General features: G+C 44.9%; 1 protein-coding gene across 1 annotated transcript in view; it reads left to right on the top strand.

The window, feature by feature from the left end:
- The first annotated feature begins 5507 nt into the window (after positions 1-5507).
- The window catches only part of INTS3 (integrator complex subunit 3), a 43698-nt gene continuing 31512 nt past the window's right edge, over positions 5508-17693 (top strand). Inside the window, exons 1-2 of the mRNA XM_080915486.1 lie at positions 5508-6162; positions 16836-16919. Of these exons, the coding sequence (XP_080771612.1) occupies positions 6016-6162; positions 16836-16919 (231 nt within the window). The 5' untranslated portion in view covers positions 5508-6015. The remainder of the gene's footprint in view (positions 6163-16835; positions 16920-17693) is intronic.

The raw sequence follows: 17693 nt of genomic DNA, 5'->3' as shown, positions 1-17693 counted from the left end.
CTGAGCCATCTCTCCAGTCCCAGTACCGAAAGCCTTAAGTGTTCCCCCAGGAAGAAATCCTTTTGTTTATAGAAAATAACTTGTAAGCCAGTGTGGTGGCACACACTTTTAATCCCAGCACTTGGGAGGCAGAAGCAGGTAGATCTCTGAATTTGAGGCCAACCTGGTTGACATAGTGAGTTCTAGAACAGCCTCCTGCTTGAAAAACTAAACAACAGTAACCACAACAACAACGGAGACAGAAACCTGTTTAAGAGAAGTATTCTTGTGGGATGGGGGAATAGGTTTGTTGTTGTTTTTCTGTTTTTTAGTAACAGATATTGAATTTAGGGCCTCACACAGTTGGGCATCTGCCCTACCACTGAGCTATGGTTTCAGCCTGTGACAAGCTTATGTAATTCTTGCTTTGCTAGTTAAATACTCTGAAAAGTATTTTGTAATGTCACCTTCTAAGAGGGAACAGAAGATAATCCAGTTATTCCGATACTATTTCAGCAGAGTTCCATGGCCTTTGCTTTCCTGGAGGGAACTCCTGGGGACTGAACCCTAGGCTCTACACGCTGGACAATCACTTCCTCTACCGCTGAGCCCTATCCGTGTTTCTTATTTTATTTTCATTTTGAGGCAGGCCTCATTATTTTTCCTGTCTTGGCCAGAATAATCTCTAGCCCAGGTAGGCATACAAATACCAAATCATAGAGAAACAAAACATAGAAAAAAAATCTTTAAAGAAAGAAAAATTTTAAATGGTAGAATAAACCTTTAATCTCCACACTTAGAAGGTTGAATCAGAAAAGGTTTTTGTTTTTGTTGTTTTATTTTGAGACAGGGTTTCTCTGTGTAGTCCTGGTTGTCCTGGAACTTGCTCTGTTCATCAGATTGGCCTTGAACTCAGAGATTCACCTGCCTTTGCCTCCAAGTACTGGGAGTAAAGGTGTCTGTCACCACAACTAGATGCATATACTAGTCTTAAGAAGGAGCTAAGTGCCTAGAACTCTAGCTCCAGGCTAATCAGAAGGATTGTCTTCTGAGGCACTGCACTCATGTGCATGTGCTGGAGAGCACACACACACACACACACACACACACACACACACACACACCCCACCACCACAAATATGCATACACTCATGTACACACGGGCATACACCTAACTAAAAATAAAAATAAGAGAAAAATCTTTCTGAAAAAAGTTCAGAGGTCATTAATTATTCATTAAATCAGGGAGAAAAAAAACCAGAATGACAGGCATAAAGTTGTACAATGGCGTTTGTAATAAAGTTCTAAGTTTTCTCTTTTTGCTCTGGCATTTCAGTAATGAGGTAATTAGCAACAAGCAAACCAAAATTTGTAGAGGGAGTGTACAAATTTATTAGCATTAAAAGCACCGAAGCTAGCAGGAACATGGCAGTTCAAGTTGTAATTCCAGCATGTGGGAGGCTAAGGCGGGTGGATTGCTATGTGTTTCACAGACACCTAGGAATATACAGTAAAACTCTGTCTAAAAATATTTTTTTAATTAAAAAAAGTGTATATGTTGCAGTAAATATTAAAACATATTATTTTTTGTTTATCTCTTTACCGGCCCTGAGGTCTCACTCCTTATGCCCAGTTTTAGTTCGGAGCTACATGCACCTCCGGCACCTGGTCTGAGCCACCCTAAGGCCCTACTTGTCTGCGCAACTCCCTTTCCTGGCGGGTTTTCTACCGCCTGTTCTCTGCCTCTGTCCCAGGGTGTTTCTCTATCCCCAAATCCCACATAAATACAACTCTACAGCCCGATAGCTTTTCATACAGGTTATATATTCAACTCTCAATCCACAAACCCTCTACACAACACGATTGCCTCAAATAGACAATGATACAAACTGCCCTTCTATATGAGGTACTAGACCTGTAAAATTCTTAATGTTCATAGCTATTTAACTCCGATAAATCCCACCTGGGTCTAGCTGGTCCGTGGGAACCTCCATCTTGCCATGACCTTTCCTCATCCTCTGACCTCCTCAGACCTTTTCTCCACCTCCCTCACCCCACCCAGTCACTGGCTTTCCTTTATTTTACTAATTAAAATGGGAAGGTTCAGATGAAGTCACCTGAAGTATAGTGACTAGGCAGCCCTTCTTAGGGAGGTGGAACTAACATTAAAATACAAACAGCTTCAGGACAATCTACATATATATGCAGATGTCAGAGGGGAGCTAGTTCAGCTGACTACTGTGCATGGATGAGTATCTGAGTTTGATCACTAGCTCCCATGTTAAAAATGGGGCATGGCAAGAAGGTTGCAATACAGTGCCAGGGAGGTGGAGGCTGACAAATCTTGGGCCTGCTAGTCAGCTGACCTAGCCCAAACTCAAGCCCCAGGTTTCCACAAAACAAAAACCAAAAATAAAAAAACAAAACAAACAACAGTAACAAAAAATACAATGTGAGAATTGTCCCTAAGGAATGTGGTAGAGGGAGAGAGAGAAGAGGGAGAGAGGGAGAGAGGGAGAGAGAGAGGGAGGAGAGGGAGAGGGAGAGGGAGAGGGAGAGGGAGAGGGAGAGAGAGAGAGAGAGAGAGAGAGAGACAGAGAGAGAGAGAGAGAGAGAGACAGAGAGAGAGAGAGAGAGAGAGAGAGAGAGAGAGAGAGAGGAATAGAGTAGACGCCTGCTGTGAGCACCTAGAGGGAGGGCGGAAGGGAAGGGAAAGAGAAGGGGGAGGGGTGGGAGAGCAAGAGAGGGAGGAGGCAAGAGAGGCCAAGAGAGAGGAGGGGGCAAGCAGCCGTTTTTTTTTTTTTTAGTGTCAGGTCACTGGGGCAGAGCATACCTGGCTATTGTCAGGTAACTGAGGGGTGGGGTTTACACCTACAGTATGCTGGGATTCCAGATGGTTAGCACTCTCCTAACCCAAAGCCTACTCCTCACACTTCAGGACAATTTTTATTTTGTGCCATCTCTCCAGCAATCCACTCTTATTTCTTCCTTTTATTTTTCTCTTTTATGAGGCTGTTCTCAAACACACAATGTAATCCAGCCTGGCCTTGCATTTTCAGCAGTCCTGCCTCAGCCTCTTAAATCCTAGGATTATAGGAATGAGCTGCACTCGGCTTGTTTTTGTTCTGTCAGCTGTAAAGAAGATAGTACTTACTCTGGGTAAATGAATTAAAGACACACGGCGTTTCTGCTTGCAGCAACAGCTGCCTTAATTAATACGTAAGAAGTATAGTTTATTTCTCGACCAAAGCACGGTGACGACGGGAAGCAAACTTTCCTATTAAGAAAAGCTTTTTTAAATCAAGCATTTGTGTTGCTGGGTTTTTCCCTTCCTTCCTTCCGTTCCCTCCTGTTAGGGGAAGGATGAAGAGAGTGGAGTGGGGGGCATATGGCCCATGGAGGTGCGGTAAGGCCTGGGGGCAAGAGTAGAGGCCTGCTGTGAGCACGTGGAGGGAGAGGGCGGAAGGGAAGGGGAAGAGGAGGGGGGAGGGGTGGAAGAGGAAGAGAGCCAAGAGGCAAAAGAGGCCAAGAGAGAGAGGAGGGGGCAAGCAGCCCCTTTTATAGTGTCAGGTCACTGGGGCGGAGCATACCTGGCTACTGCCAGGTAATTGAGGGGTGGGGTATACAGAAGCCCAACGTCTCCCTCCGTCCCTCTGCCCCTCCCTCCTTTTTTCTTTTCTCAAGACCGGAAGCCTTCTCTGTGCAGCCTTGGCTCTCCCGGAACTCACTCTGTGGACCAGGCTGGCTGGTCTTGAACTCACAGAGATCTACCTGCTTCTGCAGAGGCAGGAGCTCTGTGTTGGTGTTAAAGGTGTGTGCCACCACCTCCCGACTCGCTCTCTTTTTAAAAACACACACTTTAATCTGCCCGGCGCTTATTACCTACTTGAGGGTGCTGGGGATTGAATGCAGCTTTGCAGATGGAAGGCAAGCACCCCAGCCACCACTACCTCCACTTCTGTATGGTGCTTATTTAAAGATGCCGTCAGGCATACATTGTGCTGCACAACTGCCGTCCTCATTCTTGGGAGGATAAGGAATTGAAGGGCATCCTTACCTACATAGAAACGAGTGTATCAAAAAAACAATGAACTTTAAAAAGTAAAACAGGGCATGGAAGTTCACTGGCCTTTATTTCGAATCCCTGGGTTCAATTATCAGTACCACAAACAAACCCAGCACACTTCAATAAATAGAACCAATGGGCAGAGTATTCTGCCTTTTTTTTTTTTCCTTCCTTCCTTTTTTCTTTTTCCATCTAATACATGTGTCCTGGGAATATTAAGCTATTGTAATGACTTGTTTGTAATTTAGAGGCCAAATGTGTAGAATGCCGGAAGTGTATTTGGAGATCGGCCAGTCCAGGTCTTATTTTATTTGTAATTAAGATACAGAAATCTCTGGGAGGCTGAAGCGGAAGGAATGCCACAAATGCAAGGCCAGCTTGGGTTCAAGAGTGGTTCACTCCCAAAACAGTAGTTATGGGACTTGGAATTCCTCCAAGGACATCATTTACAATTTACCTGTCCACTGGCCTTGGAAATGGATAGGGCAGGAAAGTAGGCCTACCAGTGGGGGTTGGGGAGGGGGAGGGAGCATGAATTTGATGACTCAGCTTCCTAAGCGTTAGGACTGCAGGCAAGTACCACACCCACTTTAGAGCTGCGTACACCAATCGGTTCACATGCCCCAAAATTTAAAGTTCTGTTTAGACGCAAGGTAAAAGAACTGCCAATACAACCAAGTCCTACTATGATCACAAACCGCAACACTCTAAATGGATTGTGTGTGTGTGTGTGTAAATACAATAAGCGTCAGTGACTTTTGTCAGTCCCAGAGCCTCAAAATACGACGAGATCCCATCACCTAGTAAATTGTGTTAAAGCTAATGCTCTTACTTTTCTAATTCTTTGGTTTGCACTAATGACTCAATGAACTTTTTTTTTGGTTGTTTTCAAATCCTTAAAAACTGGTGCACACCCAAGAGCTCATACACTCGGCTGCGAGTAGCATTTAGTTCAGGAAGTAGCTTCAGACCCTGAGGGCGTTTGCTACGCGACTGCGTAAGGGCTGGGGCTCGGCCAGTCCTTTTCCTGAACTGCCACTTATGGACTAGGTTTCCAGACTCGCAGGCTACCCAAGGGCAACGTTCCGAACACCTGTAGGGAGTGGAGCACGCAGGAAATGTCGCGCATGCGCCTTGGCGCGCGCAGGCGCAGCCCGGCTTTTTCCGGATCGCCCAGCACTAGCACCCATTCCGTATCTCCCGTCCCGCCTCCAGATGCAGAGGAAGGATGCGATTGGGCACACTTGTTGCCCGTCAGGCCAGACTCAATTCTTCTCCCTACAATTGGCAGCCCGGGAAAAGGCCAGTCCGTCATCGTCGGCTTACTCCTTAGAGACCTGGCGCCACCGCGGAAGCCGCTATTGGCGGACGCCCGGGACCGCGACTGCTCACTTCCGGCGCCGGCGACGACTCAGCCCTCTCGGGCACTCTCAGCCTCCCCCGCCCTTCCACCATGGCCGCCTCTGTGTGGTGTGGGGAGAAGCTGGTCCTCCCATAGCGCTCCTGCCGCATCCTCACCCGCTAGGGGCCGGATTCCAAGGAACCGCGTTTCCCCAATCCCGCTGGGAAGGTTTCCCACCCCCAATTCAGGGCCAGGACTCCTTCCGACACCTCGAGAGGCAGAAATTTAGGGTTTCCCCCTCTTTTCAGGATAAGAAGCCAGAGGGTTCCCCCTCCACTTCTGCAAGAGTGGGAGTCTTGCCCACCTCTCTGCAGGGCACAAGACCCTTAGTCTACCATACTTCAGCGCTAAAGCTTTGCCCCAGCACGGCTACTCCAGAGGGACCATCTAGAGAACCCGCGCCTTTCCCCTCCGCAGGACAGGAGGCAAGAGTGCGGAAAGCCAGGCCTGTGGGCCTCCCTCCCACTTGTTCCTCTTGCTCCTCGTCCTTGGCAAGCCAGAGTTCTCCATTTCTAGGACTTAACACCCGTCTACTCCCTTGACCTCTTCCGGTCTCCTGGCTTCAGCCATGGAGTTACAGAAGGGAAAGGGGACCGTAGCAGCTGCTGCATCAGGAGCAGCGGGAGGTGGAGGAGGAGGAGCGGGAGCAGGATCCCCAGGAGGGGGGAGGCTGCTACTTTCAACCAGTTTGGATGCCAAGGATGAGTTAGAGGAGGTAGGTGTGGGGGGTGGGGAAGGGAGTAAGGAATTGGGTTGAGGAGGGATGCTGGAGCGGATATGGGGTGGGGGTGGGGAGAAGAGGCCTTCAAGTTTTTTTTTTTTTTTCCCTAAGGCAGAAACATTGCTCTTGCTTCCTGCTCCTGGAGGAAGAAGTGTGGGTCAATTTCCTGGATAGGTTGCCCTAGTAACAGCTGCTGCTATTAAGAAAATGGGTGTGAGGGGTGTTGGTTATAGAAGGGATGTAGCATCCATATTGACCAAAGTTATTTTCATTTCTTCCCACATGCACACCAATAGCTATCTAAAATATCCACCCTATTTGAGAGTATTAAGTTGAAAAGTATGTATGTGTTTACAGGCAGGTGTCTGAGGATTGGCAACTTCCTACAGACTTGGCCCCTCTTCTTAGATGGTATCATTGACTGTGTGTGGATACAGACAGTTGTCAGTGATTTTAACCGAGCATTTATAGAGTGAGTGAAGACTTACAAGTAAGTAGTATCTAGTTTGGTAATGTCAGTCATAGCAGTGGGCTGAGCCAGTGTATAGGGGACACACACACACACACACACACACACACACACACACACTCAGGAGAGATCCAGGAAACTGAGGTAAGTGGGTCTCTGTGAGTTCGAGGCCAGCCTGGTCTACAAAGTGAGTTCCAGGACAGCCAGGGCTACAGAGAGAAACCCTGTCTCTAAAAACCAAAAGAGAGACAGAACATGAGTGAGGAGGCTTGTCCCTTCCTTTACTCTGCTTGTTCTCACCCTGTGCCTGACTAATTAGAGATGATCAGTGTAGCCCCTTCCACAGCTTATACACAGGAAGACGTAGGATTCGTGACAGACATGCATGATTGTTAAACTATTTTTTTTAATATATTTATTTATTACATCTAAGTACACTGTTGCTGTCTGAAGACACACCAGAAGAGGGCATCAGATCTCATTACAGATTGTCGTGAGCCACCATGTGGTTGCTGGGATTTGAACTCAGGACCTCTGGAAGAGCAGTCAGTGCTCTTAACCATTGAGCCATCTCTCCAGCCCAATTGTTAAATTATTTGTAAAGCCTAATACATTCAGTTTAGCGCTTCCCCAAGGGTAGGGAGAGGAAATGAACAGTCCCTGTCTCCTTAAGGGCCATTTCCCTGACACTGTGTCAAAGTCCTTTATCACATGCTAGAGTAGGAGAGTAGGCAGGTAAACTCTGGAGCTGAAAAAATACTAGATTGCCACGTGTGGTGGTTCACGTCTGTAGTCCTGGCACTTGGAAGGTTGAGTCAGGAAAATTAGGAGAGAGCCAGAGAGAGCGATCAAGCAAGAGAGAGAATGAAGATGAATGGTTTGTAGTGAGTTCTAGGCATCATTAGCTAGACCTTGCCACCAAAAACGAAAGACAGAGAGAAAAAGAAAATACTGTAGATCACAAGATGACGGCACATACACAGTAAACCTTTTGGCCAGCTGGGTTTATATAGCAAGCTTTAGAGCATCCAGGACTATAGGGAGATCCCCTATCTCAAAAGAAAGAAGTGAACTTGAATCAAAGTGACTTTATAGCAGCTTGGTGGTCTATGTGCCAGCACATGTCTGGCTGGCTGGAATGTGAGTTATATTTTCACTGTGTAATTCTATCTGCATTCAGAAGTTTGCCATTTCTGTTCCTCCTGTTCCTCCTCCTCCTCCTTTTTCTCCTCCTAATCAACTAAAGTAGGCATAATTAGAAATGTAAATATTACTTCTAAGCCAGGCACAGTGACCTAGGTCCAGGTTTGTAATCCCAATACTCCAAAGAGGCTGAAGCAAGATGATTGTAGGTTCAAGACCACCCTGTGTCACTCTATGCCCTTCCTCTGCTACATTTTCTTCTGTTTCGATTAAAAAAATTTTTTTTTGAGTGTGTGAGTGATATATGTATATGAGATACACATTCTGAAATGTGTGCAGAGGTCAGAGAATATCTCTGTGGAGCTGGTTCTCTCCTTCCAACTTTTTGCAGGTTCTGTGAATTGAACTTGGGTTGCCATGTTTGTACAGCAAGGCTCTTTATCTGCTGAGCCTCTCAGCAGCCCTGTTTTATTTCTGAGATAGTGTGGAACTCACTCTATACACCAGGCCTCTAGCTCAGAGATCCCCCTGCCTCTGCTTCCCAAGCACTGGCATCAAAGGTGTGCACCACCACTTCAAAGTTACATCTGGAACCTAAGTGTGACCACTTTGTCAAGTGTTGAGCCTGGTGTTCTAGCACCGGAGCTCCAGGAGGATAAAAAGTCAGTAGGTGGCTGACCATCGCTGATCCTTCCATCAGAGCAGCTGAAAGACAAGGGATTCCAAGGTTGGATTCCTATAGAATCCTATATGAATCCCTGATTTAATTTGTGCCATAGGATATATATATATATATATATATATATATATATATATAGCATCCTTTTCTGGACAGTAAGTGATATGGCTGGAAAAGATCACAAGAGAGATCAGAAACTTCTGTGTTCTTGCCTTTTTAGACTTTGAGAATGAACTTTCAACTTCCTAGGGAGAAAAGGGAAGGGTTGTTTGTTTCTGGTTTCTTTCATGGTGTGGATTCTTCCAGGGAGTCTCAGGCTTCCCTTCCACATTCCACTTTGCCCTTTGTCCTTTTCATCTTCATTTTCCAGCAAGTCTTGCTACACTACCCCCCCCCCCATGGGTGTGGTTCTGTTATCCCACTAGACCATAGTGTGTAAAGGCAAGGCTTACTGGCCTCTTCTTTCTCTGTGCCTCCCTGAAGGTCTTTGTGCACAGAAGTTAACACCTGTTGTTGACCAGCTGACCTCTGCTTGTTCTCACTTGGTAATTTTCCATCATAGGCCTATCTGTTTTCCAGGAAAATAGGTCTGTTTTTTTTTTTTTTTTTTTTTTTTTTTTTTTTGCCTCTATGTGCTTAAGTGTTGAATCTGATAGGAAAAAAAGAGGAGGATGTAAGGTGTGCCACTCTGAAGTTTATCATGTCAAAACAAAGTACTGCCTGGCAAGAAGTCCTGGAAAGGTAGATGAGGTTGTGAAGAGGTGGTCATAGTTGAACATGATTCGCAGAGGCCCTTTGCTGTCCTGGAACAGGAAGCCTTTTACAGATCATCCTGGGCAGGGGCTATGACTCTCCTACCCTAGGGAGTGTTTATTGTATCCCTTCTCTTTGGCCCCATTCCTTCCTTTGAAGACAGAAGTATACTTGACCATCCCAATCCTAATTTGGGGAGGGAATGAGATAAAAATAGTGCCAGAGATTGGAGTCTAGAACATGTAGTTCCAGGTCTCATGAGGCTTCACAGCCCTGGCTATTCCTTTGCCAGGAAAGGACCAGTCACTTTAAAGTCAGGCCAAAAGCAGAACTGTGACCCAAAGAAACCAGAATATCTTAAAGATAGGCCTCAGGGTTACGTTTGGCAAGAAGGATGTATCTCCCCACCATATTTACTCCAAGAAGTAACTCAGCATGTCTGAGAAATCTCCAAGGAATGCGCTTTGAGTCATTTTTAATTTTTTTTGCTCCTTAAATCATCATTGCACATATTCTTGACTATAAAATATAGGTCATTCCTTGGAATCTGCAGGGCATTTTTCCCAGGTTTCTCAGAAGATGCAAGAGCTGTTCCACTCTATATACACCAACACAAAGTGGCTGTACTTGGAACCCAGCATGACCAACCACTTCTTACTGATGTGGTTTCTGAGAGATTGTGCGGGTTGGACCACATTTTCCTTTTCTGGGCTGCCCTCCTCTTAGATAGGATCCATGCACTATACACTTACTAGTGTGTATATCCTACTTGGCTGGGGCAAGGGAAGTGCAGTGGTTAGAGGGACTAGTCTACCCGAGTCTTCAGCTTCACACACTGTGAGCAGCAGAGAGGCTGCCTTCCCTTCTGCACACTGCTGGTCATGGTCAGGTAGTTTTAGTACTAGAAAACTGAGTTCCAGAGCTCCTAGAGATGATAAATATTTACTGAGCTCTCTGAGGTGCTGTCACAGAGAGCTTATTCTGAACAGAGCCATCCTGCCAGCAATTGCTGGCAGCTGCATGTGTGACTTCATCTTTTTCTAAAAGCCTTCAGAGACTATGGGGAAAGGGTACTATTTCCCAATTATGCATCTGTTTTCCTGTAGCCTTTGAGGGAATGGGCCTTTTGTCTCTCTGAATGATTCCTGATAATTTCTCTCCTTGTTTGTTGACTTGTTTGTTTTGGGCTTGATTTAGACAGGCTGGCTTTGAACTCCTGATCTTTTTGCCTCTTATAGACGTGGGGTACTAGGAGCAGTTTTAGATAAGTATCCTTTGGTTTTGGTTTTGAGACAGGATTTCTTACTCTCGGTTAGCCTAGAACTCAGAGGAACCCACCTGCCTTTGCTTCCTGAGTGCTGGGATTAAAGACTTTTTATATCCAGGAAAGGTCATTTTTACTGTACTTTGTTATCTGAAAAGGAGTGTCCTCATGTTTATTTTGTCCTTGAGTTTGTCTGCTCATTCAAATTCTGGACTCTACTTTCTTTATCCTTAGTAGGGCCTCCCTGGTTTAAGAGTCCATTCGTGACTGGGCACTGACCCATAACATTGACTCAGGCCTCTGAGCAGAGTTTAGAACATTGGGAGGCGCCTAGGGAAACTTTGCTCAGCCCACAGTCTAATGAATATTAGATCACAGCAAGAGACTTAACCAGTTCGTAGGGCTTGTGTAGCTCTGTAGCTACATTTGCACTCCTGGTTCTGTGTCTGTCAGTCCTTCTTCCTTCTCTGCTCAGTTGATCTCTCTCTCTCTCTCTCTCTCTCTCTCTCTCTCTCTCTCTCTCTGTTTTCTTGAATATCCTAAAATTTACTCTGTAGACCAGGCTAGCTTCAAACTCACAGAGATCTGCTTGCCTCTGCCTCCAGTGCTAGGGCTAAAGGCGTGTACACCCCCACCCAGCTCTCTTAAGGGTGTAATCAAGAGAAACCTTATACTATTTGGAAACTTATTCACGTCCCGAAGTAGAGGATTTTGTTTTCTGGAACCTTTAAAGACATGCCACTAGAAGTGGTGGCTGGAGGCCTAGCAAGATGGCTGAGTATGGAGTAAATGTTTGCACTGCCAGGCTTTGTGACCTGATGGAAGAAGGAGACTGCTGACTCCCCCGGGAGTCAGCCCTTGATCTCCACACTGCCCACATACATGCGCATGCATACACGTGAAAGTAAATAAGTGTAAGAGAAGTGGTGGGAGATTGCAGAGCTGAATCTTCAAGGATTAGGTTTGTGCAATTGCTGAGCCTCACAAATTGGACAGATCTTAATTAGTTGAGGCTATATGCTTGGTGCAACTTTGTGATACAGGGGTTAGCTGTTTTCAGGTAAAACCAGGATTTGCAGAGGCTAGATAATACAGCCACAATGAGCCTAGGCCTAGCTATGGAGGACCAGTCCCTTTTATGCTTGCTACCTGGTGGTTTCTGTTGCCTGGCTGCCCCTTGGCTTCTCTCTGGCTATTTGGCATAGTTGCTTATCTCTTTGCTGCGAGGGTGTCTAGAGTTTTAAGTGCTGATTACACTCCCTTCACTCTGAAGTTGCTAGTTAACCTGGGATGGATCCAAAGTGCCAGCAACCATTGAGCTAAATGACTCTCCAGACCCTGTCGACTTTGTTAGTAGAAAGAGACAAGGTTTTAAAAGAGAGGAATTCCAGCCTCAGGTTTTTACTTCCCACACTTTTATGCAGGAGCTAAACCAGGTGATAATGGCTCCCAGAGCTCACAGGTCAGAAGAGTCTCACAGCTTAGCTTTCATGTGATCACAGGGTTCCTTTTCACAAGTGTGCACTTACTATTTATTAAGGCTGAGTCTGCTGATCTGCCCTAATTTGAAGCTGGACTGCAGTTAGAGGTAAAGTTGTGAATGTCACCTCCAAAAGCTTTAGGATAGTTTTACATTAAGGTTTTGGACCCTCCTGTTGCAATATAACCTACCCTCTGTTTTCTTAACCTTTTTACCTTTTTTTTTTTATAGTTTACTTTTTAGCTTTTTTTTTAAGATTTATTTATTTTATGTATATGAGTACACTGTATATTTAGACACACCAGAAGAGGGTGTTGAATTTCATTACAGATGGTTGAGAGCCACCATGTAGTTGCTGGGATTTGAACTCAGGAACTCTGGAAGAGCAGTCAGTGCTCTTAACCACTGACCCATCTGTCCAGCCTGTTTTTTTTAACCTTTGTGGGTTTTTTTTTTGTTTGTTTGTTTTTGTTTTAAATTTATTATTGAGCTGGGTAGTGGTCATTCATGCCTTTAATCCCAGCATTCATTTAGGTAGCAGAGGTAGGTGATCTCTGAGTTCCAGGCCAGCCTGGTCTATAGAGCAAGTTCCAAGAAAGTCAAGTCTACACAGACACCCTGTCTCCCTTGTAGACCTGGAACAAAGTTGGACCTAGAACAAGACCTGAACTTAAGATTTACATTTATTTTCTGTGTATGAGTGTTCTGCTGTCTGGGCACAGTGTGGCTGCCGGGAACTGAACCTGGGTCCTCAGCAAGAGCAGCCAGTTTGTTTAACCACGGAGCCAGCTCTTGAGCCCCATTGCTTTGGGTCTTATCAGGATGATCATAGACAACCTCAGGATGGTGGTCAAAGGAGAAGCATGCTTGTCTTCCCTTTTATTCTCTCGTACCTGTTTGTCATTGACTCAGGATGCTGCTGCAGACCGATTGTCAGCTTGTCATCATCATCATTGTGGAGTTTTTTTGTTTGCAGTATTGGGGTTCAAGCCCTAGGTCTCAAATATGTTAGTGTTTTGTTGCTGCTGCTGTTGTTGTGTTTTGCTTTAAGTTTTTGTTTATTTGGTGCTATGAGATGGGTCTCCCATAACTTAAGCCTGTCTTAAACTCCTTTTGTAGCCAAGAGTGACCTTGCATTTCTGATCCTCTTGCCTTGAGTACAATTCCAGATGCTGAGATTGTAGTATGCATCACTGTAACCAGATGTTTCTACATTGTTGTTACTTTGTTTTCAGACACAGTCTCACTTTGAGGGTTAGGCTGGCCTAGAATTTACAGCAATCCTCCCACCTTTATCTCCTGAGTGCCTGCCTTACAGGTGTCACTAATACAAGGAGCTTTATCACTGGCTACACATGCTGGTTTCACTACTGGGCCACATTGCTAGCCCCCTCTAAACACTGAGACAGGGAATTACTAAATTGCTTGGGTTGGCCTTGGATTCTTTTGTTCTTTTACCTCTGTCCCCCAGGAGCTAGGATTCTAGGCACACACCATATGACTTCAGCGAGATGGTTTTTGATAGTTTGTAATATTGAGTAGAAATAAACCAACCTGCCCTTTTTCTGGTTTTGCCAGGGTCCTTATCACTGGGAATTGGGTTTACTTAAACAAATTTTGTGTTAGCTTAATGCTAAAGTTTCAAAAGTCATAGGGAATTGTTCAGGTGTTGGTACAAACCTTGCTGGCTACACACGGAGCATGCTTCGTCAGTGTCTTACCAGTGTGTAGTGAGTGAACGCCTCAGAGTGGGACTCACCAGTGAGTCAGTCCTTAAAATGCCAAGCACGTGCCATGTTAGGACTGCCATTGAAGCTAGAGTGGTCTGTCTCCTTTAACTAGAGGCCGTGGCCGGTTTTAATGTCTCCTTTTGTTTGTTACTCTTTCTCTTTGCTTACAGTTTTTTTATGTTTTTTTTTTGATTTTTTTTTTTTGTTTGATTTTTTTTTTTTTTTTTTTTAGGCAGGATTTCTCCGTGTAGGATTTCCCTGGCTGTCTGGAACTTGCTCTGTAGACCAGAGTGTAGATGGTCAGACCTGTCTCTGCCTCCTAAGTGCTGGGATCAAAGGTGTAGGTTCCCAAGCCCTGGCCCTTTTCCTTATATTACTGCATTCTGTTTTGTCTTTAACGTGGGGGGATCTTAGGCATAAGTAGAGACATTATCTCATGTAGCTGTCATCGTGCCTCAGGACTTAGTGCTGCATAGCAGTCTTATTCAGAGTGTGCAGTTCACTCTAGATGGTTTTGAAGCAAGTCCAAGATATTACATCATGAAATATTTTATATAGCAGGGCATGGTGGTGCCTACCCTCAGTCTCAGCACTCAGGAACAGAGGCAGGTGGATCTATGCGTTTGAAGCCACCCTCTTTCCCTTTCTTTTTATTTTCTGTTCTTCAATCCCTCTTCTTTCTTTTTTTCTGTTCTTTCTTTTATTTTTTGCATAGCCTAGTACTAATACCATACCTGCAAACATTAGTAACTTTATCCCTTGAGGCGCTGGAAACTAACAGTAATATCCCTTGAAGCTGGCCAGGCAGGTTGTACACACCTGTAATCCCAGCACTTAGGAGAAAGATCAGTAATTCAAGGTTATTCTCAGCCATGTAATAAGTTTGAGGCCAACCTCGGTTATATGAGACCCTGACTCCAAACAATCAAGAAACCATCAACCTCTTTTCAAGCTACATCATCATCTCTCCTTTGTCTTCAGGACCATCTGCCTGCCCATTTGTGTTCTTTCTTTTTTTTCACACCTCTCTCTCTCTCTCTCTCTCTCTCTCCCTCTTCCTCCTTTCCCCCTCCCCTTTCTCTAGTACTGTTTTTATTTTTAATTGTTTGTAGATTTATTTTTTGTGTATGGGTGTTTTGCCTGCATGTGTGTCTGGGTATCGCATGCATGGTACCAGGGAGGTTGGAAGAGGGCTCCAATCTGCCTAGAACTGGACCTGCAGGTGTTTGTGGGGCACCGTGTGACATTTGGGAACCAAACCTAGGTCCTCTGCAAGAGCAATCATTGCTCTTAACTGTCTCTCAAGCCCCCCTCCCTCTTTTATTTCATGTAGCCCAACCAGGCTGAGTGAGGCTGGCCTTGCTTAACCAAACCCTGGGCTTCCACCTAAATATTGGAATTTCAGACATTTTTCACCACCCAGTCTCATTTTACTTCTTTTTTTCTTTATGTATTTCATGTATATGGGTGCTTGTCTCATGTGTCTGAACACCAGGAAAGAACGTCAGATCCCATTATAGATGATGCTGATAAAGCACCATGTAAGCACTGGGAATTGAACTCAGACCCTCTGGAAGAGCTGCCAGTGCTTTTAACCACTGAGACAGTTTCCCAGCCCCTAAACATTTTGTTTGTTTGTTTAATGTGTATGAGTGTTTTGGCTGTGTGTATGTCTATATACCACGTGCATGTCTGATGCTCTTGGAGGCCAGAAGAGGGCATTGAGTCTTCTGGAACTGGGGTTAGAGACCATTGAGAGCCACCACGTGCATGGTGGGAGTCCAGCCTGGGTCTGCTGCAAGAGTAACAGTGCTCTTGTTTGCTGAACCATCTCTCTCTGCCCTTCTTTTTACCTTTTAATTTTAGCATGTAAAATATTATAATAGTTTTCTTGATTTACTCAATACTTTATATTCTCTCCCTGGCTGTTTGTCTGTCTCCTTTCTGAGACCGTGTCTCATTACGTAGTAGTCCTTGGCTAGCCTGGAGCTTACTATGCAGACCAGAGTGGCCTTGAACTCATAGACCTACCTTTACCTTCTGAGTGCTGGGATTAAAAGCATGCAAACCTTTGATTGTATCCTAAATTCTTTTTAAAAAATTTATTTATTTTTATTCTTTAATCTTTTTTTACAGTCCAGACTTCGTCCCCCTTCAAGTCTGCCCCCACCCCGAACTCCCCATCTCATACCTCCCCCCACCTTCCCACTCGCTGAGTCTTAAAATTCTTATAAAGTTAGTTTGCTCACATCAGAAATGAAAACAAGGGCTGGAGAGATGGCTCAGTGGTTAAGCGTACTGACTGCTCTTTCAGAGGTCCTGAGTTCAATTCCCAGCAACCACATGGTGGCTCACAACCTTCTGTGATGAGATCTAATGCCATCTTCTGGTGTGTCTGTCTGAAAACAGCTATGGTGTACTCATATACATAAAATAAATAAATAATTCTTTTAAAAAAATGAAAACAAGATCTATACCTTATGCCTGACTATTAAGATTCTTAGTTTTTTAGTAACTTTCTATCTAAAATTGTGCAAAGGCTTTAAAGCAGCTCAAGCAGACCTTGGATTCGAAATCCTCCTGCTTCAGCTTGAGTGCCCAAAGAGCAGCTGTGCACCTCCATGTTTGTCTGTTTAGTTTGGGACAGACTCTGACCATGTTGCTCAGGTTGTACATAACTGCTGGGCTCAAAAGTCACCCTTCCATCCTAGCCTCTTAATTATCTGGGACTATAGCATGTGTCACTACGCCTGACTTCCTAGTGCTTAGGGGCAAATGGTGTCAGTTTCTCTTACTGTAGCTTTAGTCGCTTGGTTAAGAGAACATCCTCCAGGCTGTCTACATTTACTACGTTCCTCTGAAGTTAGTAAGTGTGCGTTTTATAGATACATTCTTCCTGAAAGTGTCACTGACCAGCTGAGTACACATGGGTAGTGTTAGCCTGAATCAGCTCTTACTGCTACTGTTCTCTCCACATCTGTTAGTGGCCATTGTACCTGAGAGTTTTGCTTTTCCTTCCTCCCTTTTTCCTTTTGTTTTAAAGCATAGAGAAGGATGATAAGGCTTGAATGTGTAAAACGTTTTGGGGACAAAAGGACTTCATGGGCAGTGTTATGACGTGCTCCTCATGTTCTCATCCCTCCCCCCAGAGGTTGGAAAGGTGTATGAGCATTGTCACATCGATGACCGCTGGTGTCTCCGAGAGAGAGGCCAACGATGCCCTCAACGCGTATGTAAGTACCATGTCCTCCGCATGTACGTTCTGCTTGGGAAAGCTCTGGGATGCAGGCCTGAGAGTGGAAAGATGGTGGCCAAGACCCCAGGAAGACCCCAGGGACTGAGTTCACATCTTGGTTCCTTAAATCAGGTTTTACTTTCTCACTTCTAGAATCTGTTTCCTGGAGCCTTTTGTTCTGAGACCATATTTCAGGGTATAATGCATACTGGCCCTTGGAAATAGTATGGAATCCAGGATGTTGTCATACTGGTCCTTCTGCCTCAGCCTCCTGAGTGCTGTGATTACAGGCTTGTGCCATCTAGCCTGACTTATGCAACAACTGAAAAGCTCCGTTTTTGACTAGCTAGGTGGCTCCTTAGGTCAGGGGCTTTGTATGCAGCTATGGTAACTTTGACTTCTCATTCCTGGATTCTACAAGAGAGGACTGACTCCCAAGAGTTGTCCTCCAATTTTCTTTGTAAATTCTTGTTTATTTATTTAAACTTGGTCTTAACCCTGGCTGACCTGGAATGTGATTTGTAGACCGTGCTGTCCTGAACTTACAGACATCTGCCTGTCTGTTTCCCAAGTGCCGGAATTAAAGGCATGTGCCACCACACCTAGCAAAAAAATTTTCCAGGATTGAAAAAAATATAAGTCATTGGACCAGCAATATTTCTCAATAGACAGTAATACCCACTGTCAATTATGACAGCTTGTTTGACCCCCTGGGACCAGCATGGTGAAAGATGAGAAGTCACTCTAGCAAGTTGTCCTCTGACCACAACAC

This window comes from Micromys minutus, assembly GCF_963924665.1.
Source record: "Micromys minutus genome assembly, chromosome: 4".
NCBI lineage: Eukaryota > Metazoa > Chordata > Mammalia > Rodentia > Muridae > Micromys > Micromys minutus.
The sequence above is the reverse complement of the archived record's forward strand: the minus strand, read 5'-3'. Positions and strand labels throughout refer to the sequence as shown.